General features: G+C 39.6%; 1 protein-coding gene and 1 long non-coding RNA gene across 2 annotated transcripts; both read left to right on the top strand.

The window, feature by feature from the left end:
• Positions 1–3,976: 3,976 nt before the first annotated feature.
• On the top strand, positions 3,977–5,341 carry LOC144539626 (uncharacterized). The gene is made up of 3 exons (XR_013505058.1): positions 3,977–4,095; positions 4,657–4,727; positions 5,193–5,341. It is a non-coding gene; the product is annotated as an uncharacterized LOC144539626 (long non-coding RNA).
• Positions 5,342–7,056: 1,715 nt separating this feature from the next.
• ptar1 (protein prenyltransferase alpha subunit repeat containing 1) lies at positions 7,057–24,395 on the top strand. Its single transcript, XM_071899496.2, has 7 exons — positions 7,057–7,151; positions 10,273–10,442; positions 11,578–11,644; positions 14,865–14,969; positions 17,547–17,787; positions 21,406–21,767; positions 22,807–24,395. Exons 1-7 carry the CDS (start codon positions 7,066–7,068, stop codon positions 23,192–23,194), a joined length of 1,419 nt encoding a protein of 472 aa, XP_071755597.1. The 5' UTR covers positions 7,057–7,065; the 3' UTR covers positions 23,195–24,395.
• Positions 24,396–25,170: the final 775 nt, after the last annotated feature.

The raw sequence follows: 25,170 nt of genomic DNA on the forward strand, positions 1-25,170 counted from the left end.
GACTGCCTGACTGCCTGCCTGACCTGAATTTGGCTCCTGATGCCCTCGGCTGCACCGTGGGAAAACTGCTACTCATAGCACCTTTAATGTGATCTATGGGAGCAATCCATCAAGTCGAACTTCCTTGGCCAATAAAACTGATTCTGATTCTGATCAAGCCGTCATTGTCGTTCTGTCATCCATTCATCAGGTCTGACACATTGATGCTCACTGGCTCCTCGTTGTAGTCACATCCTGATAGGTAATTCATGCCATTTGTGGTGTAGCCTACCACATGCTGAAATGAGAGACAGGCCCAAATACTATCCAGCTGTTCTCCAATGTAAGTAAGAGTCTCCTAGAAAACTTGGCAGTAGTAGGAGAGTTTTCCCTGATGATTTACCTCTGAACAAAGTCTGGAATTATACATGACACCCTGCTTTTCCTGATTGATATGGTTGGACCTGGGATTTCAGACTTTTCAAAATGTCTCATAATGCTACCTGGAATCAGAGCCAGCCTATTTCCGATTTAACATAAGGGGAGAGTAAGAAAAGGAAACCAGGAAATTATTTGTTATGGGACACAAAATCTAACTGTGTGAAGCAGATGGGATACATGTTATACCACTAACCCTGTTCTGTATTAATGTAGAGTGGACACGCGATCATTTCATGGTGAAAACAGAAGACCCCTAATAACTCCCCTGGGGAAAGAAAGCATATATTCATGTTTTTTGTGAAAATATAACACTTTTTTTTTTTTATCAGTGGTTGTTTTCAATGCAGATCACCAGCTGGAGGTAGTAGTTTACCATTCTTTTTCATTTACGACTACATCACTGGGTATGACATCGCATAAGTAGCGATTTTAATGACTTTTCAGAACATTTGAAGGCCTCAAGCATTGAAGGTTGCTGGTGAGTAAACCGCTGACTCCCCCATTCTGGTTCGACCACATCAGGATAACACACTTTTTCCACAGATGCTCTCCATCTCTTATGTAACATTGTTTGAAAGTGAAGTTACAGGCTTTAAAGAGTTTCAGGTGGAGGAGTCGGGGAGAGACTCTCAAGCTGTTGCATTTCCTAAATCATTAGCCTTTTCATTATCTACGATGTTTTTTTTTACATGGGGTCACAAATACATGAGGGAACAGTGTGGGCTTCATTGACTAGAACATTTTATTCTCTTGGCTTAGAACTAATGATTCAGGATATTATTGGATGATTTAGGATGGGAAGCAAAGCAGGATGTACATACCATAATAAGCACAGATTGCAGTAAGATTGCATTACTTGGAATGAATGACTCAGTTTTATAGATGAGCTAGATATTCCTTTGTGGGGAAGTTACTGTGGTAGCACAGGAGGCCATGTTACAACAGCCACATATCTCCCCCTAGTGCCACAATGCTATATCTATTATTCAAAATCTTAGTATATAGCACATTGTTGTGATGTCACTTATACCTGATTTATGATATGAATAGACAGCCTGATGATATGAACACACTGTTGACACATCTGCCCTGTGCCTATGAAACCAAACCCCTTCATTTTATCCCTGAAATGTCCTTTTTTTCCCCCATTACATAAACATTAATTATCTATTAAAAATTACATAGCTGTAAAAAGTAAGGTTAGTATCATGGGTTTATAAGGGATTTATTCATGTATTGATTCATGGAGACACTAGTAATTAAGGGATTTTTCATGCCTTTTGTGCAGGTTTACAGGGTTATTAATGAGTTATTAATGGAAAAGTTCCTGTCTCCCTGAATTTTACATTAAATTAGAAAGTAAGCAGTCAAACATTAAGGGGTGTTTAAGGTGGTTTCAATGGGATCTCCTCCATTAATAACTCCCTTAACTCATTTTAAGGGGATTTTGCATGAATTAAGGAGTGAATACATGTAAGGGTATTTTAAGGGATTACTGCATCATAGAGATTCCTGTTGAAAATACACATCAGATCAAGCAACTTTCTCAATGACTAGAGAAATGACAATACTGTTTAGAAATACATGACTTTGAATATCATGTCTTTTGTAGTTAATGTAGTTAAATGACTAGTTACTACTAGTTATTACATGTAAAGGTTTGTGAAACCTGGTAAATACACACTTAGTTCAGTTTGTGAAGGCAATCTCAGAATTCATCGTTTAAGTGAACTTTACTCCTGCAACAACAATTTAAATGATCCTACTCAAATGTTCAACCCCATTACAAACAAAAAGGTTATGAGTGAACTTTGTAGTGAAATTCACTTTAAAGAGCTGAATGTGTAGGAGATAAGAGATGCCATTAGTCAATCAAAAAATGTCAAATTGCCTTACATAAAGTGCATACATAATAACATAAAGTGCATATTTTTTAGAATTATTATTATTATTTATTTAATTTTGTTAGTTTTTTATAGTGGTATGACTGTCCTAACAGTAGCTTGTACAATTGCGAATATTTTGCCTGATATTGATGGGCTCACAGCAGAATTATATAAGGCTTTTGCCACTCAGATATCTTCCTTTTGGCAGTCTTCAAAGAAACCTCCTTAACAGAAGGTATTATTACTCTTATACCAAAACCAAATGAAGTGAACTAGACATAGATGGACGGCGTCCGATAACGCATTTGAATAATGACTGTAATATTATTGCTACAGTTCTGGCAAAGCGTCTCAAAAGTGAGCTCAGCAGCATAATAGATGAATGTCAAAGTGCTTTTATGAAAGATAGACATATTTCATATTAGCTCTTAGACCTATTGGAATATAATGACCTGTTGACCTGATGACAGCTGCCTAATTTTGTTCTTAGATTTTCAAAAAGCCATTTCATCTTCAAGACATTGCATTTTTTTCAGTTTTGGTCTGTTCTTTATCAATGCTGTGAAGGCACTTTATACTGGTTTCAATAGTTGTGTCAAGCTTTGTAATGGAACTTGCCCAAGATTTGCTCTTCATAGATCTATTCGTCAAGGTTGCCCAATTTCTCCTTTTTTATTTTTCCTTACTGCTCAACTTTTAAGTTATTTTGGTAACGCAAAGTTCATCTACAGGTATTTCTCTTAAAAAAAATGAGATTAAATTTGTGCAACTAGCAGATGACACCACAGTCTACGAACCAGTAATCCCTTAAAATAACCTTACATTTACACTAATTCACCCTTAATTCATGTAAAATCCCCTTAAAATTAATTGAGGGAGTTATTGATGGAGGCGACCCCATCAAAACCCCCTTAAACACCCCTTAATGTTTGACTCCTTACTTTCTAATTTAATGTAAAATTCAGGGAGACAGAAACTTTCCATTAATAACTCATTAATAACCCTGTAAACCTGCACAAAAGGCATGAAAAATCCCTTTATTACTAGTGTCTCTGGGAATCAACCCATGAATAAATCCCTTAAAATCCCATGATACTAACCTTACTTTTTTAAAGCTGTTATTTTGTAAAATTAATGTTATGTAATGAGAAATTAAGGACATTTCAGTGATAAAATTAAGGGGTTTGGTTTCGTAGTTTGTGACAAATGAAAAGGAAACTCCTATAACTCTGAATGTCATTAAGTCATCCTCTGAGGTATCAGGCCTTGTTCTCAATGTTAAAAAATATGAAATTTTTCTTTACATACTTAGGAATCAAAATATCTAAAAATAGGAAGTGACAACACTCAATGTCAATCAATGAAAAACACTTGGATAAAAAGATACTTGATGAATCCTTTACATTTATGGAATATAATTCTTCATATTTCAGAAATGTAGTGGTTTAAGCTTTTTTGCTGTGGGCAAAGAAGTCTGCCAAATGCTTTAATATTCTATTCAATGTGATGTGATATAATATGTATGCTGTAACCTGTCTCTGTACATTTATGATATTTGGTAACCCTCAGACATCTCAATAAAATAAATAAATTAATAGATAAAATAATTATAAAAACCAGAGCCATATAGAGAGAGAGTTGCGTCATCTCCGTTCTCTCCAATGGACCATTTTTTTTACAGCAATGGCGGATCGCGGAGCCTCTCAATAGTTCCCGGAAGTTAGCGGCTAACACTAGCAGCGCAGTAGAGTTGCAGCGGAATGGACCGTTTGTGATGTACTTTGAAAGGGTAAGATGTTTAAAGAATCAGATTGTATATTATCAGCACATCTGTATCAAATTAACATGTGCATTAAAGCATGTTAGTGGATTATCCCCCTCTAAATTAGTAGATTTAGGGAACGTTAACAGATAACAGATTAGGCTAGGATACTGAATAAAGTTAGCAACACATAACGTTAACCACGAACAGCCTATTAATTATAAATTCCGTTCTCTTAATGCCATTTCATCCAACGTTGTGGAATTAGAGAAAAATACTTCTAAACGTGATTTTTTGCGGGGTGGGGGGAGTTAAATATTAGTTAAATATAACATTGGGGCATGTGTTTGTAGAGTGGTGGGTGGAGGTGGTGAAATGAGGATATCCATTTTGGAGTAAGAGCTAATAATAAAGTTAACGTTACACAATAATAAGGAAGAGAGCTATGTTTGTGATACATCGCTATTGATATGGATTTAGAGTGCATATTTGAGACTTCAAAACAGTAAACAAAAACGTAACTTATGGGTTGAGTGTTTTTAGGCTTTGTGATTCTGTTGACTATTGCCTGTCTGTATTATGTTGCAGCTCAGCTGATTTTGGATTGATGGCAAAGGGAGAGGGAAGTTGGAGGACCTAAGTGAGATTGAAAACACAAGGTAAGTTTAAAATAGGCCAGCAATTTTGAAAAATGAATCATACTAGGCTAAATGGGGAATCATACTAAATACTAAAAGTATTATACTACAGTATTATATAAGTAATCATACTAAACATGTATTCTATTACTGTATTATATAAGTAATCTTATCTTGTTAGTGTATATTAGTAACCTGCTGTAGGAGCACTGGACATGTATACACTCATTACATATATAAAAGACAACCAAGAACATGAGACAACTTTATATAAATTAACATCACATCAGTAACTGATGCCACTTGTCATACTTTGTTAAACATCAGCAGCAAAAGCTGTTGATGATCACAACTAATGAAGTTCCATAACTTAAGTTGAGGAACAAAGACCACACCTCATCTCCCAAGGCAATTTCCCATCCAAGCCTATATAGGTGTGTCTAACCCTTTCTCCTCTTTTTCTCCCTCTCTCCCTCTCTCTTTCAGCCCAAGAACCACAGGGGGATTCAATGGAGCCTGAAGACTCCCTGCAATGAGACAGCACCCTCACCCTGCACCCTGAGTCTCAACTCCCTGGGTTTTACAAGCCTTTCCCTGTTCCTTATTTTTAATAAACCAAACATTAAGCTTCCCAATGGTATGGTCTTTGTTTGTGAAAAAGTGCAAATGAAGTGTTTGAATATTATTACCTCGCATATTTTTTTGTTGTGATCTTTAGTGATAGTAAGATTGCTCCTGCTGACTTGAGCCAACCATTTTTTTCTCCTCTCCGTGTCAGTGGGGAAACCGTACGCTTATTTGTGGTTTCCATAACATTTGGAAATAAGTGTTTATTATCAAGGATGGTAACCAGTCAGTAACTGTGTCCACTTGGACACGAGACACTTTTTTAATAGTTTTATATTGTTTATCTTCATAGTTTTTATAGTGTGTTATATTGATCTATATTGCCTTCATCTTTTCTGCACCATTTTTATTCTTATTTACCTTATTATTTTACTGTATTATATACCTTATTTCCTGTCATTGTACTGTACACCACTGCTGTGACACCCGAATTTCCCCTAGGGGATCAATAAAGTGCAATCTTATCTTAGCTGCTGCTAACCATATATCATTTTATCATCCCCAGCTCCACCCCAGCATCCACCTGTAGGCTCTGATTCTAGGTCTCCCCCGGATTGTCCCTCCCTGGCTGCTCTCTTTGGCTAGCTAGGTGCACGCTTGCAGGGAGTGACAGGATTAGAGCCTAGACGCCATACTAAACTCTGTATATTTGCATTCATTCTCAATAATCTGTTAACGTGAGTTGGCAGACTGAATTATGTTCAAGGTCAATTTGATAGAAAGAAATGCCAGCGCTCATAATGTCCTTTCGTCTTTTTAATACATGGGCAGCTAGATAAAAACTCACTGATGAAGTAGGGATTGACATAAACCACACTAGCTTGTGAAAATACATTCGTACATTTGTACTCCTTTCTCCGAGCGATTGGAGCATCCCCATGCAGCACAGCAAACCATGGTGGAGACTATATGCAAGGACAACACGGAGGAAAGGGCACAGACAACCTGCTTGACATGCTATTCATGTTTCTGAGTTTATTAGAGATTTATTTAATGAATTCATTGCGGTAAATAAATGCATAGTAAAAAGACAAAAGATACATAAAATATATATATTTATATGTGTATAAATATATATGTGTTTTAATGTGTCCTGTCCTGTCTGGATGGGATGATGTTTTGATGTACCCTTTTTAATAAGCAGATTTCTGCTTAAGTCATTAAGATTACTTAGGCCCTCAGTTACCATGGGATTACTGAAACCACCATGAATTAAAGAAATGGTAGAAAATTAATCTAATCTGAATTTTGAAACATTCCTTCCCTTCCCCTCCCTTTAAATATATCAATAAACATTAGGATGCGATTACTCTTGACTACCATACAAGTTTTACTTTTTAAAAAAACATTGATGTAACTACATACACATGTCGGTGTGCTATATAAATATTGTATATAAATATTGTAAATCAATGCATTTATTGACTACTAATTACCAAAAATCGCAGTTCTGTCTCTCTGTATTTACGTTTTCAAATTGCCCGCCAAGTACTTCCTGGAACTATCTGAAGCTACGTGAATCACGTGACGATCAAGCATTTTGGACTTCCGTTGACGCAACTCTCTCTCTATATGGCTCTGATAAAAACAACAACAACAACAACAACAACGCACTTCGAACTGCTTCCTGGTTGCCATGGTAAAAGCAACTCACACGTGCGCACTGGCTGCACTGTCATTTGTTACCCGGATAAAGTTCATGGAATGGATGACGTCATCAGGTGCTCCAAAAATGGCGGAGTCGGAGGAGGAGGTGGACGTCTTGGTCCAGAGAGTTGTGAAAGATATCACGAACGCCTTCAAGAGAAACCCAAATATGTAAGTATGGTGGAATGTCTGCAGATAACAGATAACATGAAGTAGCTTCTGTAACGTCCAGTCGTTTCCAGACTGGGACCATAATGAACCATCATTTCAACTGTGGGCTGAGGCTATTACCTGGAATGAAAACGTTCCACGGAAAGTTGAGTGTGTAGCTTTAGCTAGTTTTTCCTCCTGGTTTCATATGAGCGAGGTCCAGGGCAGGCGAGTACTGTTAATTAGACTAGAACGAATGTTCCAGAAATGCCTACGGGGACAACATTCCCTCGTTAGACAACAAAATTAAGAAAACTGTATGTCAATATGTGTAGCGTCCAAGTAAATAGACGCCAAAGCGGCTGTCAAAACAAGTCCAGATCCTGGACTTGTCCCACTGCTCATTCATGGCGATGACATATAGATCTAATTAATGGTCAGTTTATTTGAAATGTGTTATATTCCCTACCTGTTTCCATCTCTTCTATAGAGCGTACAGTAACGTTAGGCTACTTTCAAAGATAGCACGATGCATTCACTTTACATGGAATGTTTAGCCAGCTAGTTACTGGTTGGGTTCTCATTCATTGTAATGTAAATATTTGATTAATATGTTTTTAATTTGTTAACTAGATGCTTTCAGTAGCCATATCAAGAAATTTGCACAATTATTATACTGAAAATGTAGTGCAGTGAAGTGTAACATTTAGGCTAGTCTTTATCAGTATATGTTCTTGTGTCCTCCATGATGCGTTTGATGTAAATGGCTGATTCCAAAACTAAAGAAGGACAAGGACTGAGGATGGAGAAAGATCCTGGAAGTTTACATGACAATTCAAAACATGGAGGATGCATTAGATGGTGATTTGTCCCATCGAGCACAAATGGGAAGCCCCAAGACTACTACCTGGAGCAGATATACAGCACTATAGTCAGTAGCACAGAGCAGGTTGAAACCGCTGGGAAAATGAATGCCTGTGTGTCTTAATTGATGGTATGACCTGAAGCATACAGTCTCATGTCAAACTGTAAAGATGTTCTCGTGTTCTTGAGAAATTCTCTGTCAAATATGAAGGTTGCATTGGATTGTGATGTGGCCAATGAGAAGAAAAGATTCATTGTGAGAAAGATGAATCTATGTCTAAAACCTAGTTAAGTTTATTTTGGAAAAAAGTGGGAGATCCATGATAATTAGCCTACTGGTTTCAAAAGATATGTCATCCATAGCAACATTCCCCCTACATTTTGAGACAAAGTTAGTTAAAACGTTGTCTAACAATAAACGTAGAGGAAACTGTATTAACATTTCTAAGCAATTAATCACCTTGCCAGCTAATGCCAATTGATCAACTAACATTAAGGGAGGGAGATAATGTGAAGTGTCTGTACTCTCACTTTTTAGTGTATAGAGGCCGTCAACATAGCCAGCTTGATAACATCAGCTAACTACTTAATGCACACAGCAAGCTAACCAGTCGCAGATTAAGCTTCATCTTCATTACTAGTTAGCTATCCAAACCAATCGCATGTGTCCTCAAAAGTCCATTTAGTACATTTCAACATGACCAGTCACACACAAAAAGCACACACAAAAAGATGAGTGTCAGATTGCATGATCAATAATGTAAATTAAGGCTGCAAAAAGTATTACTCTGATAATCAGAAGAAACAGTGCCATTGCATCATCGTCACACCAGCCAACCACACCAGTTATCGTTAGTGCTACAATGAGCCAACATTGGCAGAAGATGGCAAATTAACAGTGGGCCAAGTGTGTTTACAAAACAGAGAGAGGGGAGGATGACCTGCGACAAAGGCCCCAGGCCTGGCCTCAGGCCGGACCCGAACCCGAACCCAGGACGTTGTGGCCAAAAACCCCCGAACATACAATATATGCCTGACGTAGTTCCTTGACTGAAACATTGCCTGATAATAAACGTATTTAATATCTAAGTGCAGACAGTGTTCGGGATTTCTTTTTACTTCTCCCATAACATTTAACTATTTGAAATAATATTTAAATTTGTCCCCAAATTCCCTCCATGGTGAAATTCTGGCAGGTTAATGTAAACGAAATGCTTATCAGCAAACATACCTTTTTAGAACATGCCTTAAGAACTTGTTGTAATCATCAGGGTTCACTGTTAATTGTCATGCATATTCTCCGAAACGCATTGCTTCAGTAAAATTTCAATTTAAGATCAGGTTCATCTGTTAATACTTTTAACACACTTTTAATTCTTTTACCACCAAAACACACTGTGAGTCTCAGTAGTGAGCACTGAGCAGTGCAAATCAGTTTTAAAAGATGACATTTTTCGGGGAACATTTGCGTGTCCAATTGTCAATGGACCCTAACAATACAGAATAGGTTGTGTTCTATGAAGTATGCTATGCTTGTCGATAAGTGAGGCAACGTTAAACTGTCAGAATTTGTCATGGAGCTTGACAAGACGTTTACGCATACAAAGCAACAAAGAGAGAACAGGCACCAGGGGAAGGATGATCTGAATGCATGAGGTTCTTGATTCATGGCTGTTTGATGTCTGGGTTTTGTGACAGTTTTGAGGCAAATATAATGTCACATTGGCTTATGACTAAATGAAAATAGTACAATAATTGAGGAGGAATAGTCTTGTTGTTTTACCTTGCTTTGCAGTGGTTGGAATGGCATCCAAATGTCATGTGACATAGTGACGCTTGTTTTGACCGCAAGTAACCCTGATAGGACTCATTGTCTTGAACCTTGTCATCAGAATTGTGTGAATTTTCCAGTTTCCACCCTCTCAGCAGTATGCATGCATTGCAAGTATGCAGCTACTTGGTGTCACTATCATGCATTTGGAGAAAGCTGTAAGCCTAGCTGTAAGTTCTGTCTTGGACAGCAATATTATTTTCAGCTGGCAAGCATCAGATTAAGTTATATTTTTGGACTGATATCAGGGTTTTTTTGTGCAGAGGGAAATTTTCCGAGGCCGACAAAGCTTTTCTGCTAGCGCCAAAGTGAAAAAAGGGGAATTATTGTATATTGGGGGGGGGGGGGGGGGGGGTTGTATGACTGGAGTGAATGAGTTGACGTGTTTACCGCTACAGTTAGAAAATCACAGAGCGACGTCCTAATTCTCACTGTCTCCTCCCTCAGCGATGAGATTGGCTTGATCCCGTGTCCAGAGGCCCGTTACAACCGCAGCCCCATCGTGTTGGTGGAGAACAAGCTGGGCGTGGAGAGCTGGTGTGTCAAGTTCCTGCTGCCCTACGTCCATAACAAGCTGCTGCTCTACCGCCAGCGCAAACACTGGCTGGACAGGGAAGGTAACTGCACACTCACTCATCTGCTCAGAGAATATCAGTGGCTTCAGGTTATAGGAGGCTGAGCCTACATGTTTTTATTGTGAGATGGTTGCCTACATGAAGGAATACACCAAGTTTTTGTTAGATTGTCCCTTTGGTCAACTTGGCCATTAAGTGATGAGAACACGGACACCATAATCATCCATGTGTCCCCGTTAGATTGTTGTGGTCTGTGCTAACACTTCAGCATACACTATGTTCCTTATTCCATAACAGCCTGGGTTTGTGCACCAGACTGTCATGTACATATAGAGCCACAGGATACAGAGATACAATACCTAATCGCTCTGAGTTCACTTGGAAGGTTTAAACGGACCAAGTGAAAACACCCTGAGTTTCTCAGGCAGCCACCCTGGTGCTTTAGCTCACTTGATAGAGAAGCGGATCTTCATGAGGGGGTTCTGGGTTCTAATCCCTGGGTTGGCAAATTATTCAAACAAAGTTTGACTCGTGAACCAAGCAAGCACAGAATGTTTACATTATACTATTTGACATGGTCAATTTAAATGAACATTTTTCCAGTTACATCAAAATTAATCTTTTACTTTAATAACATTGATTGATGTTGCACATAGTCAAGAATAGGCCTAAATAACAGATCATTGATTCAACCTAATTATGAACATCCTTATTGGTGACTGCACAATCTAGTATCAGTGTACTTTTGGCTACCAGTTGTCACAATGGCCCCAATAAGGTAAGCACTGTGGTTGCAGCTTAACACCAATTACATGCTTGTTTTGGAAACAAGGAGAAACTGGTAGAAACCGAGTGGGCAGCTTACTGAAATTGTTTGAATACTTTCTCAACATGCCATGTGCTACACATCACCAGACACCCCAGTGTTTCTTCAGTGTTTTTACTGCTGCTCCTGTGGGATTTCACAGCTTTGATGAGATGTCAATTGCACAAATGCAGTTGTTTTCAGCCACTTCTATTCCGCACGTAAGCTAGGCTGCATACTGTCCATGCTGGTGAAAATAAACACGTCCACTATGGGCGTGGAACAGAAGCTCCTGAACGCCGCGCCACAAATAATACACAATATTGCAAATGGTGGTAGTTTATAGATTATGTTTCTGTGTTCCCCCGCCAGCTCTAGTGGATATCACCTGCACTCTGTTGCTGCTCAACCCGGACTTCACCACGGCTTGGAATGTCAGGTACAAATACGCCCTAATCACACCAGCCAGCCCTGACTCAAAAACACAAAAAGAGAAGATTTTCATAAATTGTAATGCCCTGAACGAGAAGGAAAGTTTTGTATTGTATGCCCTTGCAATGTTTCCTATATGTAGGCTTATCTGTGGCACACTGACACATATTGGCACGGCCGTCACTAGAGCTGAACAATTAATTGAAAAAAAAATCTAAATCGCAATATGATTTCTGAACAAGGTCTTTTTAGAGCTCCAGGTAATTTTTGGTCCATGAATCAAGTACAATATTGGTGAAAACCTTTCATCATACTCAAACTCAGTAAATCCTGTACACTGACATCTATTTTTTTTTTTTACAAAATCACTTTTCTTTAAAATTCTAAAAAATGTATGACAAGAAAAACTTGTGATATGAATCGCAATTGCAATATTCTGTCAAATGCCTTTACCGGAAAAATTAAAGCAATTTTATGGGTTTCATATGTTAAAGAGGCTATTGATAGAAACCAGTGTTTGTTTGAAAAATAAACATAGTCATAACATTTTTAACAAACATTATACAGTTTAGCTCTGACATCATAATTTTGCGGCCATGACACTCGAGTGCTATCATTGAGCGGATTAGTTTTCCTGGGGAGGGAGGAGTAATCCAGTCTTTAACGGAGCTAGTCAGTAATTTCAGTCCCAATTTCACAGACTGCGCGCACCCAACGTGGCATCTTCTACCCATCATTAAGAGCCTTATGAATTTTGACACCAGGTAATTATACCAGTCCACATTGGAATATACTTTACTAGCGCAGCACAAAAATGAATTGAAGATTAATGTCTCGATGTGATGCTGCTTTTTGTTGTGGTTCAACACATGAATATAAACTGCAGGCTTTATACAGTGGTTTAGTTTTTTTCATTGTAATGATTTCTTTAAAAAAAAAATTGTCTGCACCCGCAAAAAAAACTGCCAAATGCACAGTGGCCTACCGTAGTTCCCCTTATTTAAAATAATTACTTTATGATTGATTGAGTTAAAGTAATGAACATAAAACTTGTAATCTTAAAATAAACTTCTGATTCCTGCAACGTATTCTGTGACCCATATATGGGCTTTAAGCAGTACGCCTTATAGTCTAGTAGAGGTCAGGTGGGGTACAAAAACTGCATTAATAATATATAATCATAAGTAATGATTGCCACCATATGACTGATGAGAAATTGGGCAATATTGCGCACCAGGATTGCAGTAGTGGTGAAAACTCTGCCGCCGCCGCTAAATGAATATAGTGGAAACACTGTGATATATCATTCTCAAATAAATTTTGAGATTTTGCATAGTATAATGGCTGTAGATAGTTTCAAATTCTACTGGATGCATGCAAGTTTTTTGTGTCAGTATATTGTATTTTAATTGCTGTGTATTTTTGTAGTGTACTATTGGGAGAACAGTCTGCTGGACTTCCCCCTCGCAATCAGACTGCTGATGAGCATCACCAATGAGCCATCATTATGGCAATATTATGACAATTTGCCTCAAGGGTTGTTTGATGTCCAACATGTACACATCATCACATCACCCAATCAAACATCCTCAAAAGGGACTTTTGTTCCCTCAGTAAAGCCTGTCAGGCGGCGGCCTCCTACAAGGCTGCCAATCACCAGCATGTCTCTTTATGCATTGAGCCAACTGCAAGTGATGAGCAAACTGCACCACATTATATTCCTGTTAGCTGATTAGCTACCTAACCTAGTAGCTAAAGTGTCAGTAATTTAAATGATTTCTTCTTAAAAATAGTCACTGTTGTATCCCTAACTACAGCGATTATACATATGCGCACACACATCAGTGATGTTTTGTCACTGCTAAAATACTTAGAATTCAGGGAGACTTCTAGCCTTGTGCGAGGCTGCAGCCTGACAGGCCTCACTGAGGAAACAAAAGTCCCTCGGGTGTGGGCTGTCCGTGAAGCGGTCCTGTCTCATTAATGCGACTTTCATTCATGGTTCGCATTTAGGGGTTTTAAATGAACGATCTTCATTGCACCATCGTTTTCAGATAAACATTTTTTGCTTATAACTGCGCTCAAAAACACAAGCTTAATCTGCCCAGCCACACTTACTGACTGAAAACACATTAAAAGTGAGGAGGAGAAACAGCGTCACTCGCTGCCCCTTGGGAACGGTGTGTGTGTGTGTGTGTGTGTGTGTGTGTGTGTGTGTGTGTGTGTGTGTGTGTGTGTGTGTGTGTGTGTGTGTGTGTGTGTGTGTGTGTGTGTGTGTGAGCTGAATTACCAAGGTCCACCAATCAGGGTTCTTGGTCTCTCTCAGCTCCTGCCGCCTTGCTTGCTTGCTTGCTTGCAAATTACAAACTGACCACACACTTGCGCATCCTGGCTTAAGCATTCACACGGGTTTAGCAGTGAAGCACTGCCAAAAGACTGAATGTGTGAAACTGAAATGTACAAATGTAATTATTGCCAAGTCATATGTTCTTGAAGTTGTTTACAACATTTGTTTACAAGCTATTTTTCACATTCACAAGTCAATAGTCACATCTTCGGAGAGTGTTTTGAAAATGCAAAGTGACTTTTTCATGCTCAAATAGTTTTGGCAGGGGAATGTCTTCATAATTTCACATGAGAATGTGTCGGTGTGTGTGTTTGCTCACCCACTTGCTTGAGAAAGGTGCCTTTCCTTTAGGGCTGATGTGAGCCAAGCTCTGTTGTGACAGCCCCTTTAATACAAAACCCCACTCCAATGCCTGGGTCTCAAATCTAATCTGTCACCTCAGCCTCCTGGCCCTCCTGAACGGCGAGTGGGCTAACTTTCACTGTCTGGGTCTAAAAACTCTACCAGACAACCAAGAACACTAAATTGTCCTAGTTAACTAGGCCTTGCTAATTTCAGGATTTGAAATACGTGTGCATAGTGGAGACTACCGTGTCTGGAAAGTTGTGGTATAAATAGATACATTTCAGTTTCAAAATATAATTTTCAAATAAGTCCCTTTAGTGTCATCTGTAAAAGTTTGGACAGGGAGAGCACAAACATAAGCATTTGTATTTGTGCAGGGCTGTTGAGTTTGTATCAGCTTGCTTTACCTGTCTGTTGTTTGTTCAGGACATAGGTGCTCAGTGAATATGTCCACCATCATACACCACAGTTCTGCACCATTGACACTAGGCTGCTGTTAAGATCTATTGTAATGCATGACGGCTTGGTGTTGCAGGAAGGAGCTGCTGCAGTGCGGAGTACTTAACCCAGAGAAGGACCTCTACCTGGGCAAGCTGGCCCTCACCAAATTCCCCAAGAGCCCGGAGACATGGATACACCGGTACGACCATGTTGTTCTCTATACAGTCTTATTGTCACTTCCAGATTATACAATGAAAAGCAAAACAAAATTAGAGTAATCAGTTAACCCTAACAACTACCTTCTTAGTTCGATCAGTCATAACAAAGAAAAATGAATCAAGCAACTTAAAATTGAAAGCTTGATATGATAAAAATGATAAAGATCCATGTGGATTAATTTGCATAATACATTTTGTTCAGTATGCTGACTAATTATTGCAGCCATACTGGTATTATATTTCCTGAACCCTTCGTTACATTTCCTGAAAGTTGTGTTTTTTCCAATATTTTTTTCTGTCTTTCTGGATGACTGTATCAAAGCTGATGTTTTTTTATATGATTAATGGTGTAATAACATTGCTCAGTTGGCTAAGGCGCATACCATGTGGTCATGACATCCTGGGTTCAAGTCCTGCCTGGGACCTTTGTCACATGTCATCCCCCTCTCTCTCTCACCTAATCTTTCCTGTCTATCTCCACTTCTCCAGACAAGCAAATTACAGCACTTCATCACAAAATAACTCCTGAAATGCTCACAGATTAATGAGATCTAAATGAGGATCCGAGGAAAGATTTTTCCTTTAGCGTAGTTATGCTATAGCTGTGGCCTGGTTTACTACCTAGCAGGGATTCGCTGTGTGTTTCCATGTTGGCCAGAATCCTATAAATGCCATGATTCAGACAAATATTCATGAGTGGGATGTAAATATGACACTGTTGCCGTTGGAGGAAAGCAGCCTGGAGAATAAGGAGTGAGGAAGTAGTGGAGTAGAGGAGCAAAGTCTTTCAGAGTTGCCACAGTGTATTCCATAAGACTGATAGTTGGCTTTATACATGGGTAGACTAGACTCACGTGATCCCCTGTGGACAAGCCAGCTCCATTCAGCTTATTGGAGAGGCAGAGGGAAAGAAGGGAGGGGGGAGGGAGAGGTCGGGTAGTTCACTGAAGAATAGGACAATAGTGTAAATGTGTGAATGAACGGCGAGAAGACGGTGAACCTGAGAAATGGAGGTTGAAAGCATGAAGGAGTGATAAAATGAGAAAGTGATGGAGAGATTAGGAGGAAGGTGTGAGTGAGGTGATGCTCAAGCATGATCACTATGCAAGCGTGTGATATGTGTGCATGCCAGTGTTGCATCATCTTTCATCTATTTCCTACTGCATACACACTGATATTTTTAGATTTCTATAATGTTGTGTTTGCATTATGTTTGAAAAGTCAAATTTGTATCCGCTTACTTGTAGGCTAACAAAGTATACCAGTAAATGCAGGGAGGAAGGCAATGAAAAGTCATGGTTTGCAATGGCATATGAAGAAAATAATGAGGTTGCTTAACAGACTTACTTACTTTCTAATGGAACTAAATGCCAACATATTAGACAGGGTATTATGTCTTTAACATTAGCATAAGTTAGAACGATTAGTTAACCAAAATAATGTGCTCCATTGGCTGCAATGTCACTTTTGTCCAGCAGATGTTGTGGTTAGACCTTATGTTCAACATGGCTTTGGTTCAATGAAAATCAACTCAAACAATGGGAGTTTTAGATTTTTTTAGGGTTTACAGTAAAGGCACGGTGTTCTTTTGTAAAGGGAGTCTGCCTTGACTATAAAGTGCTGCAGAGTTTTACAGGTTTAGGTCTCAAATTTTCCTGTTGTTTTCACACAGTCTTGTGTATTCAAATTAATAAAGATGAGCTTTGGTGATGATATTCGACATAGTTTTAACGATGCAAATGGGCTCCAAATTAGCCACCACCTTGGGGGGCAAAACGTATATGTATATTTGAGGCAATGGTACTGATGCATTAAAAAATATGTATTTTTGTATACAGGGATAAAAAGTTACGTGGGCATATTAGTACACTTTCACAATTTAAGCATGATGGTATGTAGTTAATGTGTACATTTTATCATCCAGAAAAAAATAGCTTCTATCATAACTACAATTTAATTTTGGTTGAAACCTTATCCCATGGTGGTGTCTGCGCCATCCCCAAACTAATTGCATCAATCAGGTCAGTTGCTTCTTCCTTTTTTGTTGAACAGTCTAGATGTTGGAGCTCAGTTGAGTCAATATAATTTGGACACAAAAGAAAGTGACTCACTGGATTATACAATTCACAAGAAGAAATTAAGAGAATATAGTATTTTTTTTTTTTGTAAAAGAGCATATCAACACTAAATCACATAGGGCAGAAAATCATTGTTGCGCTGCTCTCTATGGGTTCTGGCCACACCCCAATCAGTGTTGTCATATCAGGTGTTATACATCAGCTGTCAATGGCAAAATACCTACTTTGAAATCACTGATTGAACAATATTCATAAATAGGACTCCTGACAATGCGCTAGCAGTGTGGTATATTTTACAGAACTTGAAATATGAAAAAAAAAAACTGAAAAAAAGTAGCTGGCTGACTATGTTAGTACATGACTAAATAGCCAACAGCTGGCACAGTTTTAGAACTGTGATAGATGCTGGGTGGAAATGCATAAAACATAGTGAGGAGACTGACTAAGCAAGTGAGTGTAACATTGAATCTCTCCCTCCAGACGTTGGGTGCTCCAGCAGATCCTGCGGCAGTGCTCTGCCTTGGGACGCAGCAGGAAACCGCAGGGAGACCCGGACCAGGTCGATGCAGAGAGGAGCCAGCAGCTCAGCGATCACCTGGCCAGGACGCTACACCAAGAGATGAAGGTGTGCTCCGACGCCGCCTGCCGCTACCCCAGCAACTACAATGCCTGGTCCCACCGCATTTGGGTGCTGCAGCACATGGCCAAAGGCAATGTCAAGGTAGGAGGATGGCCCATTAGGTCCTTGTTGAACTGCTATGTCTGAAATACCGGTGGTAATAGCCTTTATAGGCCAGCTGATGGACCATAGTTACTGCTCCTGCTGCCACTATTTTTCAAAGCAGTTGCCTTGCAAGATTGCTTTTTCCGTTTCACATTTCTGCTCAAATTGAAATTGCTTGTGGAAGTGTTAGGCTAGCTAGTAGAGGATTCATTTTAAACTCCCTGTTTTACTGATAAGGTAAGTCACATCATTTCACATTAGATTGTTTGAGGTTAGTTTTTGCATATTGTTTGTAAGTGGACTTAAAGGAATTCAGGGTTTTGGGGAGATTGTCCCCTTGATCAGCTTACCCATCAAAATCATCCATGTGTTCCCAATAGATCATTTGCTCTGATGCTCCGTGCTAACACTTTAGCACATATTATGTTTAATGAGCGAGAGCGATTGTGGATCAGGACTGCTTCTTCACTGGATGCAGATGTGAACAGTGGTGTATCAGGCTGGCAGTTGGACTGATCTACCAGAGGAGACTCCACCTCAGAAACAGCTGGGTGCTTCTCCTTCTCTATCTGGTCGCTTAGAATGGTAGCTGTTCTGAATTTGGATCGATGATTGAGCACATGTCCGGCAGTCCTTTTGGTCTTTGGGTCACTGTGCTTCTCATTCAGGTGCTCCAGATCTCCACATCATTGTCTTCTCTATCTTTCTCCTGAGGTGCCCAGATGCTAGTGTTGGAATAGAAGCAGCACTGGTTTGATATAGAAGACTGTGTCATACCCTGACAGTTCATGTCAACTCCTGGAGGGGCATTATGCTAGGCTTTCTGTGCGTGTGTGTGTGTCTCTCCTTTCCTCTGCTGACTCGGCTGAGCATTGTTCTAAACACCTCTTATTCAAAGATTTTGTTGTTTTGGCTAATGGCTAGATTGCAAAAAGCGAAATGTTATACTGAAAAATATTATACTGATGGAAAAAAGACCTCAGCATCGGCACTTGAAAAAGTCACATCGCCATTGACACAGCCTATTGTTGATGTCCGATGACATCATACATCAGCACAACCCTAGCAGGTATACCAGAATCTTTTATGCATTCAGAGGGATTTTTATTGAAATATGAAGAGAAACAAATCTACTGATTATAGATTATACAGTATACTGTTAATCTATATCTATGTTATCATGCTTCAAATTATTTAATGATATATATTATAGGCCATAACACCCCATTCCACACATTCCCTGTAGTGCACAGGGTGTAATTTGAGGAACAGATTCATAATGCTGCTGCTTTTGCCACCAGTGTAGTACAGTTTACAAGTGACAGTGCTGTGCTGCTTTTCTGACCTCTTTAAATCAAACCATTTCCATATTTTGGGGACTAAACATTTGTTTGCTGTCTGTCCCCCTTATTCTTTTTTTTTTATTATTATTTTTTATTGGGTGAGTAAGGGTCTGAATACAATACATTCAATCTTCAACATGTTACATAATCATCATTTCTTCAAAATAAAAAAAAAGGAAGACAAATTTCATGATTTGACCCTGTTTGAGTTGCTCATCCACAAATATTATACAGTCACCTATGGTTGTCATCACAGGTAATATAGCATCCCCACCCACACATACATACCGTATACACACTTATCACACATACACACACACACGCAAACACACACATACACACACACACACATACACCCACGCAAACACACACACACACACACCTACACACACACACACACACACACACACACACAACACGCAACAAAACAAAACAAAATAAAAACAAAATTTTATGGATGCTGGGTGATTGTGATATTGCGGCTCCACTATCTACAGAGCTTCATAAATTGAGCTCCATATCTTGTGAAATTGTTTCTCTTTGTTGCTGTCCTCCGACATTGTCCTTTCAATACTCAAGTAATATTTCATTAATGTTTTCCATTTTTGAAGTGTAGGTGCTTCTTTATTTTTCCAGTTTTGCAATATTAGCTTCTTATAAACTAATGATGAAAGAAGAATTTGCCATCCAGTTGGGTATCTTATTTTCCCAACATTTTGAAAGAGACAAATCATTGGTGAAAATGCTACTTTACAATTACAAGTTCTTGAAATCCATCTTTCAATGTTCTCCCAAGTCTTTCTAATTTTCTCACAATACCAAAAGGCATGTATGAGGGAGTCACTCTGCGTGCCACATTTTAAACATCTATCAGAGGAGCTGGGGTCAAACTTATGAATTTTGTCTCTAGTATAGTATATTCTTGTCATTAATTTATACTGCATTAGACGTAAATTTTCATTAGTGGTAATTTTATATGTAAGTTGTAAACATTCCTTCCATTTCTTTTTTGCATCTACCATACCAAGGTCTTTATTCCATTTGTTATATATATTCTGTAGCAGTTCTTCATTGCCCTCAGCTTTGATAAGAATATTGTATACAGCACCTACTAATCGTCTCTTTTTATCCCTTTTATTTAGAATTTCCCCTATCTCAGTTGAAATTCTATTTCTGAGGTCAAAGTTATCTGTTATCCAGTTTTTCAATTGCAAATACTTAAAAAATTCTATGTCTTTTAGTTTATATTTTTTCTTTAGTTCCTGAAATGAGGGTACGGAGTTATGGTTTATAATATCCGATAATTTCTGAATTCCACAGTTTATCCACGTCTCCCAGTGTAGTTGAGCGTTTTGAATAGTTATTGATGGGTTATTCCAAATTTGTATATGTTTGGTGTCCCCCTTATTCTTGTTGCTTTGTTCCATCTTGTTGCTACTGCTAGCTAGCACATCTGTGACAAAACTTAAAGATGGGTGCGGTTTGGACATAAATAACAAATGTGCATTATGCAATAATGCAGTATTAACAATATAGCTTGACCTTGCATGGAAAAATATTGAATATACTGTCCCTATTCAATATATTGTCCAGCCCTAATGGTTTCTTGTCTTACAGTCTTTGGAGCATACTTTTACCCTCTTCCTTATGCCCTCTTGTAAATCTCTCAGATTGCACTAGAGCTTGATACAATTGGCAATTGGTTACTGATATGTTTTGCTGTAATAATATATAAGGAGAGAGTGGGCAGTTAGCAGCCCAGATGTCCTTTTCCCCAGCAGTGTCCTCCACCTACTCCTGGGGGATCTGAGGCACTCCCAGGCTAGCTTTTTAATTGGAGATGTAGTCCCTCCAGCTCCTCCTCCCAGGCCAGCTGGGAAATATAGTTCCACCAGCGTATCCTGGGTCTGCACCAGGGTCTCGTCCTAGTCAGTTGTGCACAGTACACTTCCAAAGGCATTCAAGGTGCTTCCTTACGTCCAGGTGCCTGAACCTCCTCAACTGGCTATTCTCAAGGTGGAGGAACAGTAGCTCAACTCTTGACATACTCCTGGAGATCCTCACCCTGTTAGACCAGTAGCATCGTACTAAATCTGACAGAGCCTCCCACTGTGAAAATGAAAGCGAAACCTAAAATTCCACAATCTGCTCCAAATGGGAATCTGTATGGGGAATCATTGTTGAACCCTGCATCTCCTGTGCACATTGATTCACCTCCAACATTCCTCTTAATCTCTCCCTCTTCCATTTTCTCTCCCTTCTTTCCTCATAGTTTTTCCATGATGAGTTGTCCTCTATGCGCCTATGGGTGTCCATGCATGTGTCCGACCACAGCGGCTTCCACTACCGCCAATTCCTGCTCAAGGAGCTGATTGCCGAGCTCTCCCAGGCCCCAGCTTCTACCACAACCACCACCAGTTCGCCCCAGCATCGACCCACCGCAGCCCCCAGCAACAATCCCCACCATCGAGCCCACCTCCAGGCCAACGGGGAGATGTCAGGAGCGGAGGGAGTCGGTGAGGAGGAAAGGCAGCCCGGCTTCGCCACGGTGCTCCATCTCTTCCACCAGGAGATGGAACTGTGCACGGACCTGATCCAGTCCTTCCCAGGCCACGAGACACTCTGGTGTCACAGGTAAGGCCACACAGGCTAGGATTAGAGAAGATACATTTGTTCTTGACTTTACAGAAAGTCAAGAACAAATGTATGAAAAAGATTTGTCTTATGTCCAGTGTTGAAAACAGCATTTACAGCCATATTGTTAAAACATAAATAGATGAAGTAGAAGCACAGTACAATACAACACAGTTAAAAGCTTTTAAGAATGTTTCAGTGCACCATTGCTTTGAAATGTTGTCATGTTCTACCCAATGGAATTGAACATGCATATTGCACAAGATTACATATCACATAGTAAACAGGAAATTATTTGTAGATTCTAAATGTTCTATATGGGCTACCAATAAACGGTATCTCTTTGGCCTTAAAGTGTCATGTCAAATCCATGTTGCACATCTCAGTCACACCACTGCAGTTAAACCTGCAGTGTGCCTGGTGTGACAGTAAGTGGCTGTCACACCAGTCAAAAGGCTTCACTTCAAGCTGGCTATTTTGTTTTGGTGCAAATATTAATACATTTTTATCACTCACTTTGGGATAGCTGAGAACTACCAGTGCTGTATTTAAATATAGGTATTAGTTTGCTGCAGAGTATGCTTTGTTCTTAATGAGAGGAACAAGGCGAATAGCCAGAGAGACAAGATGCGGGGAGATGTGTGTCCTCCTGCTCTATCTTGTTTAGTCAGGTTAAATGGAGAGGTGTCATGATGAGATAAGATGAAACTTTAATGATTCCCCCTGGGGAAAATGGGTAATGGTGTAGCTAATGGTGAAGTTCTGTCATCAGAAACTTAAACAGCCTCAGGATGACACCTGCTTTATTATATTCACCACCACAATGTCACATCACATCAGAATTTGCCCTGAATGACTGCCTTGATTTGTTATTATGCCTTGTGTGAGTGTCCTTGCAGTCTGCATACAGTCCCCTTACATGACATGTATTCTTTTTAGGAATTGAGTAAATTAACATCCAATTAATTTACTCTTTTCAACACCGCCTCTGTAAGTAAATGGGATGAGATACTGGATGTACTTTTTCACCCCCTTCCAGGCGGCATGTCTTCTACTTGTGGCACCATTGGAGGAGGGAACACCAGCACCACCACTGCACCAGCAATGGAGGCACCGAGTCGGTCCACCTTAACAACACTGACCCAGGCCTGGCTAAGGCCGGTGGACGAGGCTGCGAGGGCAGGGGGGATAGCGTGAATGGACAGCTACGTGCTGGCGAGGCTATGGAGGTGGAGGGGGTGTCCCTGCCAGACCCCCGCGACACCAAGCGTCTGAAGAGGGGCGTCCTCTTGCCCTGCCCCCCCGCTCTGCCCTCTGAGCACAGCTTTGTAACCGGTGTACTGGATGGCTGCTGCAGCCCAGAGCAGAGGTGCTTCGCCCTGGCATATAAGAAATGGTTGGACACTGTCATTGGTCAGCAGCCTTGAAAGAGAGACAATTAGCCCCATCCTCTCTCCCTTCTCAACATGGAAGTTGCCTTTAGACACAGACTTAGGATCAGCTTACCCTTCCCTTAGTGCTAACCTTAACTAATAGTATGTCAAAAAGCAGCGATGACCTTAGAAAAGGGTCTCAGGGCAACTTAGTCTTTTCCCTATCCTCTTGACAGTGACTTGAGAGGATGGGGTCTTAGATCAAGGCAGTTGTGGCGCCACCCAGTCTGTTCTTCCTGGAAACATCTGGATTCTCTGGCAGAGCTTTGTCTGAGCCGATACCCCTTCAGAATGGAAATCTGCATACACCTAAGAGTATTGGCTTGCCTATGTGTCTGTTGTTAGATTCTGTCTTATTTCAGGTATCAAAATGCCTCAGGTCTCTTACAGTGTAAAGGACAACTATCCACATATACCAAGTCAAATCTCCATTTTTTTTTTGGTTTACTGGTTTGGCATTCAGCTGCACCTGCTTCTTCCAATTTCTTCCATTATATTTTAGCAAAAAAACGAAATGAAGCTGCCACTTGTTACAGGACAAATGTATATTCATATTAGTGTTGGCAGAGGTGAGAGCAGAGCAGAAGTATTTATGTGAATCTAATTCAATTGAAATCACACTCTTATTAAAGCTAATATGAAGCGAAAATGCTAAATTAAAATTTCAACCGCATAATTATGAAATGGAGTAATACTGTTTTGCTCTGTTTTTCATCAATTAAAGACCATTTTAACATGTCTGACAAAAAGAAAATCAAAATTGCAAGGTCTTTTGACAGCTGCTCCGCAATCTGTGTGCATCCCCCACGTTCATCTGACCTCAACTGAAGGTGTTTTCAAGCACAACCAGATTTCTGCTTACCTTTGAGTCAAGTTTGAGGTTCTTTAGATTTCCATTCTGAAGGGGGTAACACTTATTAACTTTGTACTTTTTTCTCTTAATCTTTTCCTCAGTTGCAGCTGCTGTTTGATTTTACCCTCTAGTTTTACTGTTGAATATAGTCCACAATATGTCCTATGTAGCTAATTGCTAAGTTACAGTAGCTTGCAAAAGAAAGCCAAAAAAGCTAGTCGCTAGCTAAATAAAGGTTGTGCTTGCTAGCTGAAAAGCTAGTCATAGCTAAGTTGCGAGTCTAACTTCCTGCCAACCTGAAGCACTAAATCCAGAACCACAGAAAATGGAGTTTTACCAGTTTAGTGGTACTGATGTTTGACTTTGAAGGATAGAGTGCTAGGGAAGTAAATTCCCCCTACATTCACTGGTGCTACATGCTGACGTTACTCTAACTATTACAACTGTTAAAGGTGTGTAGTTGGCAACAGGTAAAAAAAAAACTAAACAGCACTTTGGACTATTTTCAGACAATAATCATTGTTTCGTGGGGTAATCATTGATAAACATCAATATCACAACTATTTTTTAAATACACTGCTATTTTGCACCTAGCTAGTTAACAATAGGCCTAGCTACCTTTTCTGTCAACACCTTGTTTAAAATAGACTTTTGATCAAAACAGTCGAAATCTGAGTCTACAGTATCTTTGTGTTTAGAAATAACTTGTAGCACTCCTGTAAAAGTTCCAACATACATGTCAATGTCTGCACAATTCATTTCTGTGATAACATGGAAGCAGGTGGAAATGGTACTTCCTCTCACTACATTGTCTCAGCTCAGCCATATTAGTAAGGGAAGAATGGAAGTCTTAAATTTGTTTTTGGTCACAAATTTTAAGTCACCCTATATGCCTGATCCATAGGAAATTAAAACAGGGTCTGTTAAAATGCTGATTATTCAAGGCCAAGATGTTTGAGTATCTCATCAAGTCTGTATGGTATGAAGATTCACTATATTCCAAAACTGTATTTGCAGAGTCATGTATGTTAAAACATATCCAACCAATACTTATCTATGAGTCACTGGGTCCACATGTCAATAAGATTGAAGAACAAGGCAAATGCCATCTTGTCCA

Source organism: Centroberyx gerrardi, chromosome 8 (assembly GCF_048128805.1).
Source record: "Centroberyx gerrardi isolate f3 chromosome 8, fCenGer3.hap1.cur.20231027, whole genome shotgun sequence".
Classification (NCBI taxonomy): Eukaryota; Metazoa; Chordata; class Actinopteri; order Beryciformes; family Berycidae; genus Centroberyx; species Centroberyx gerrardi.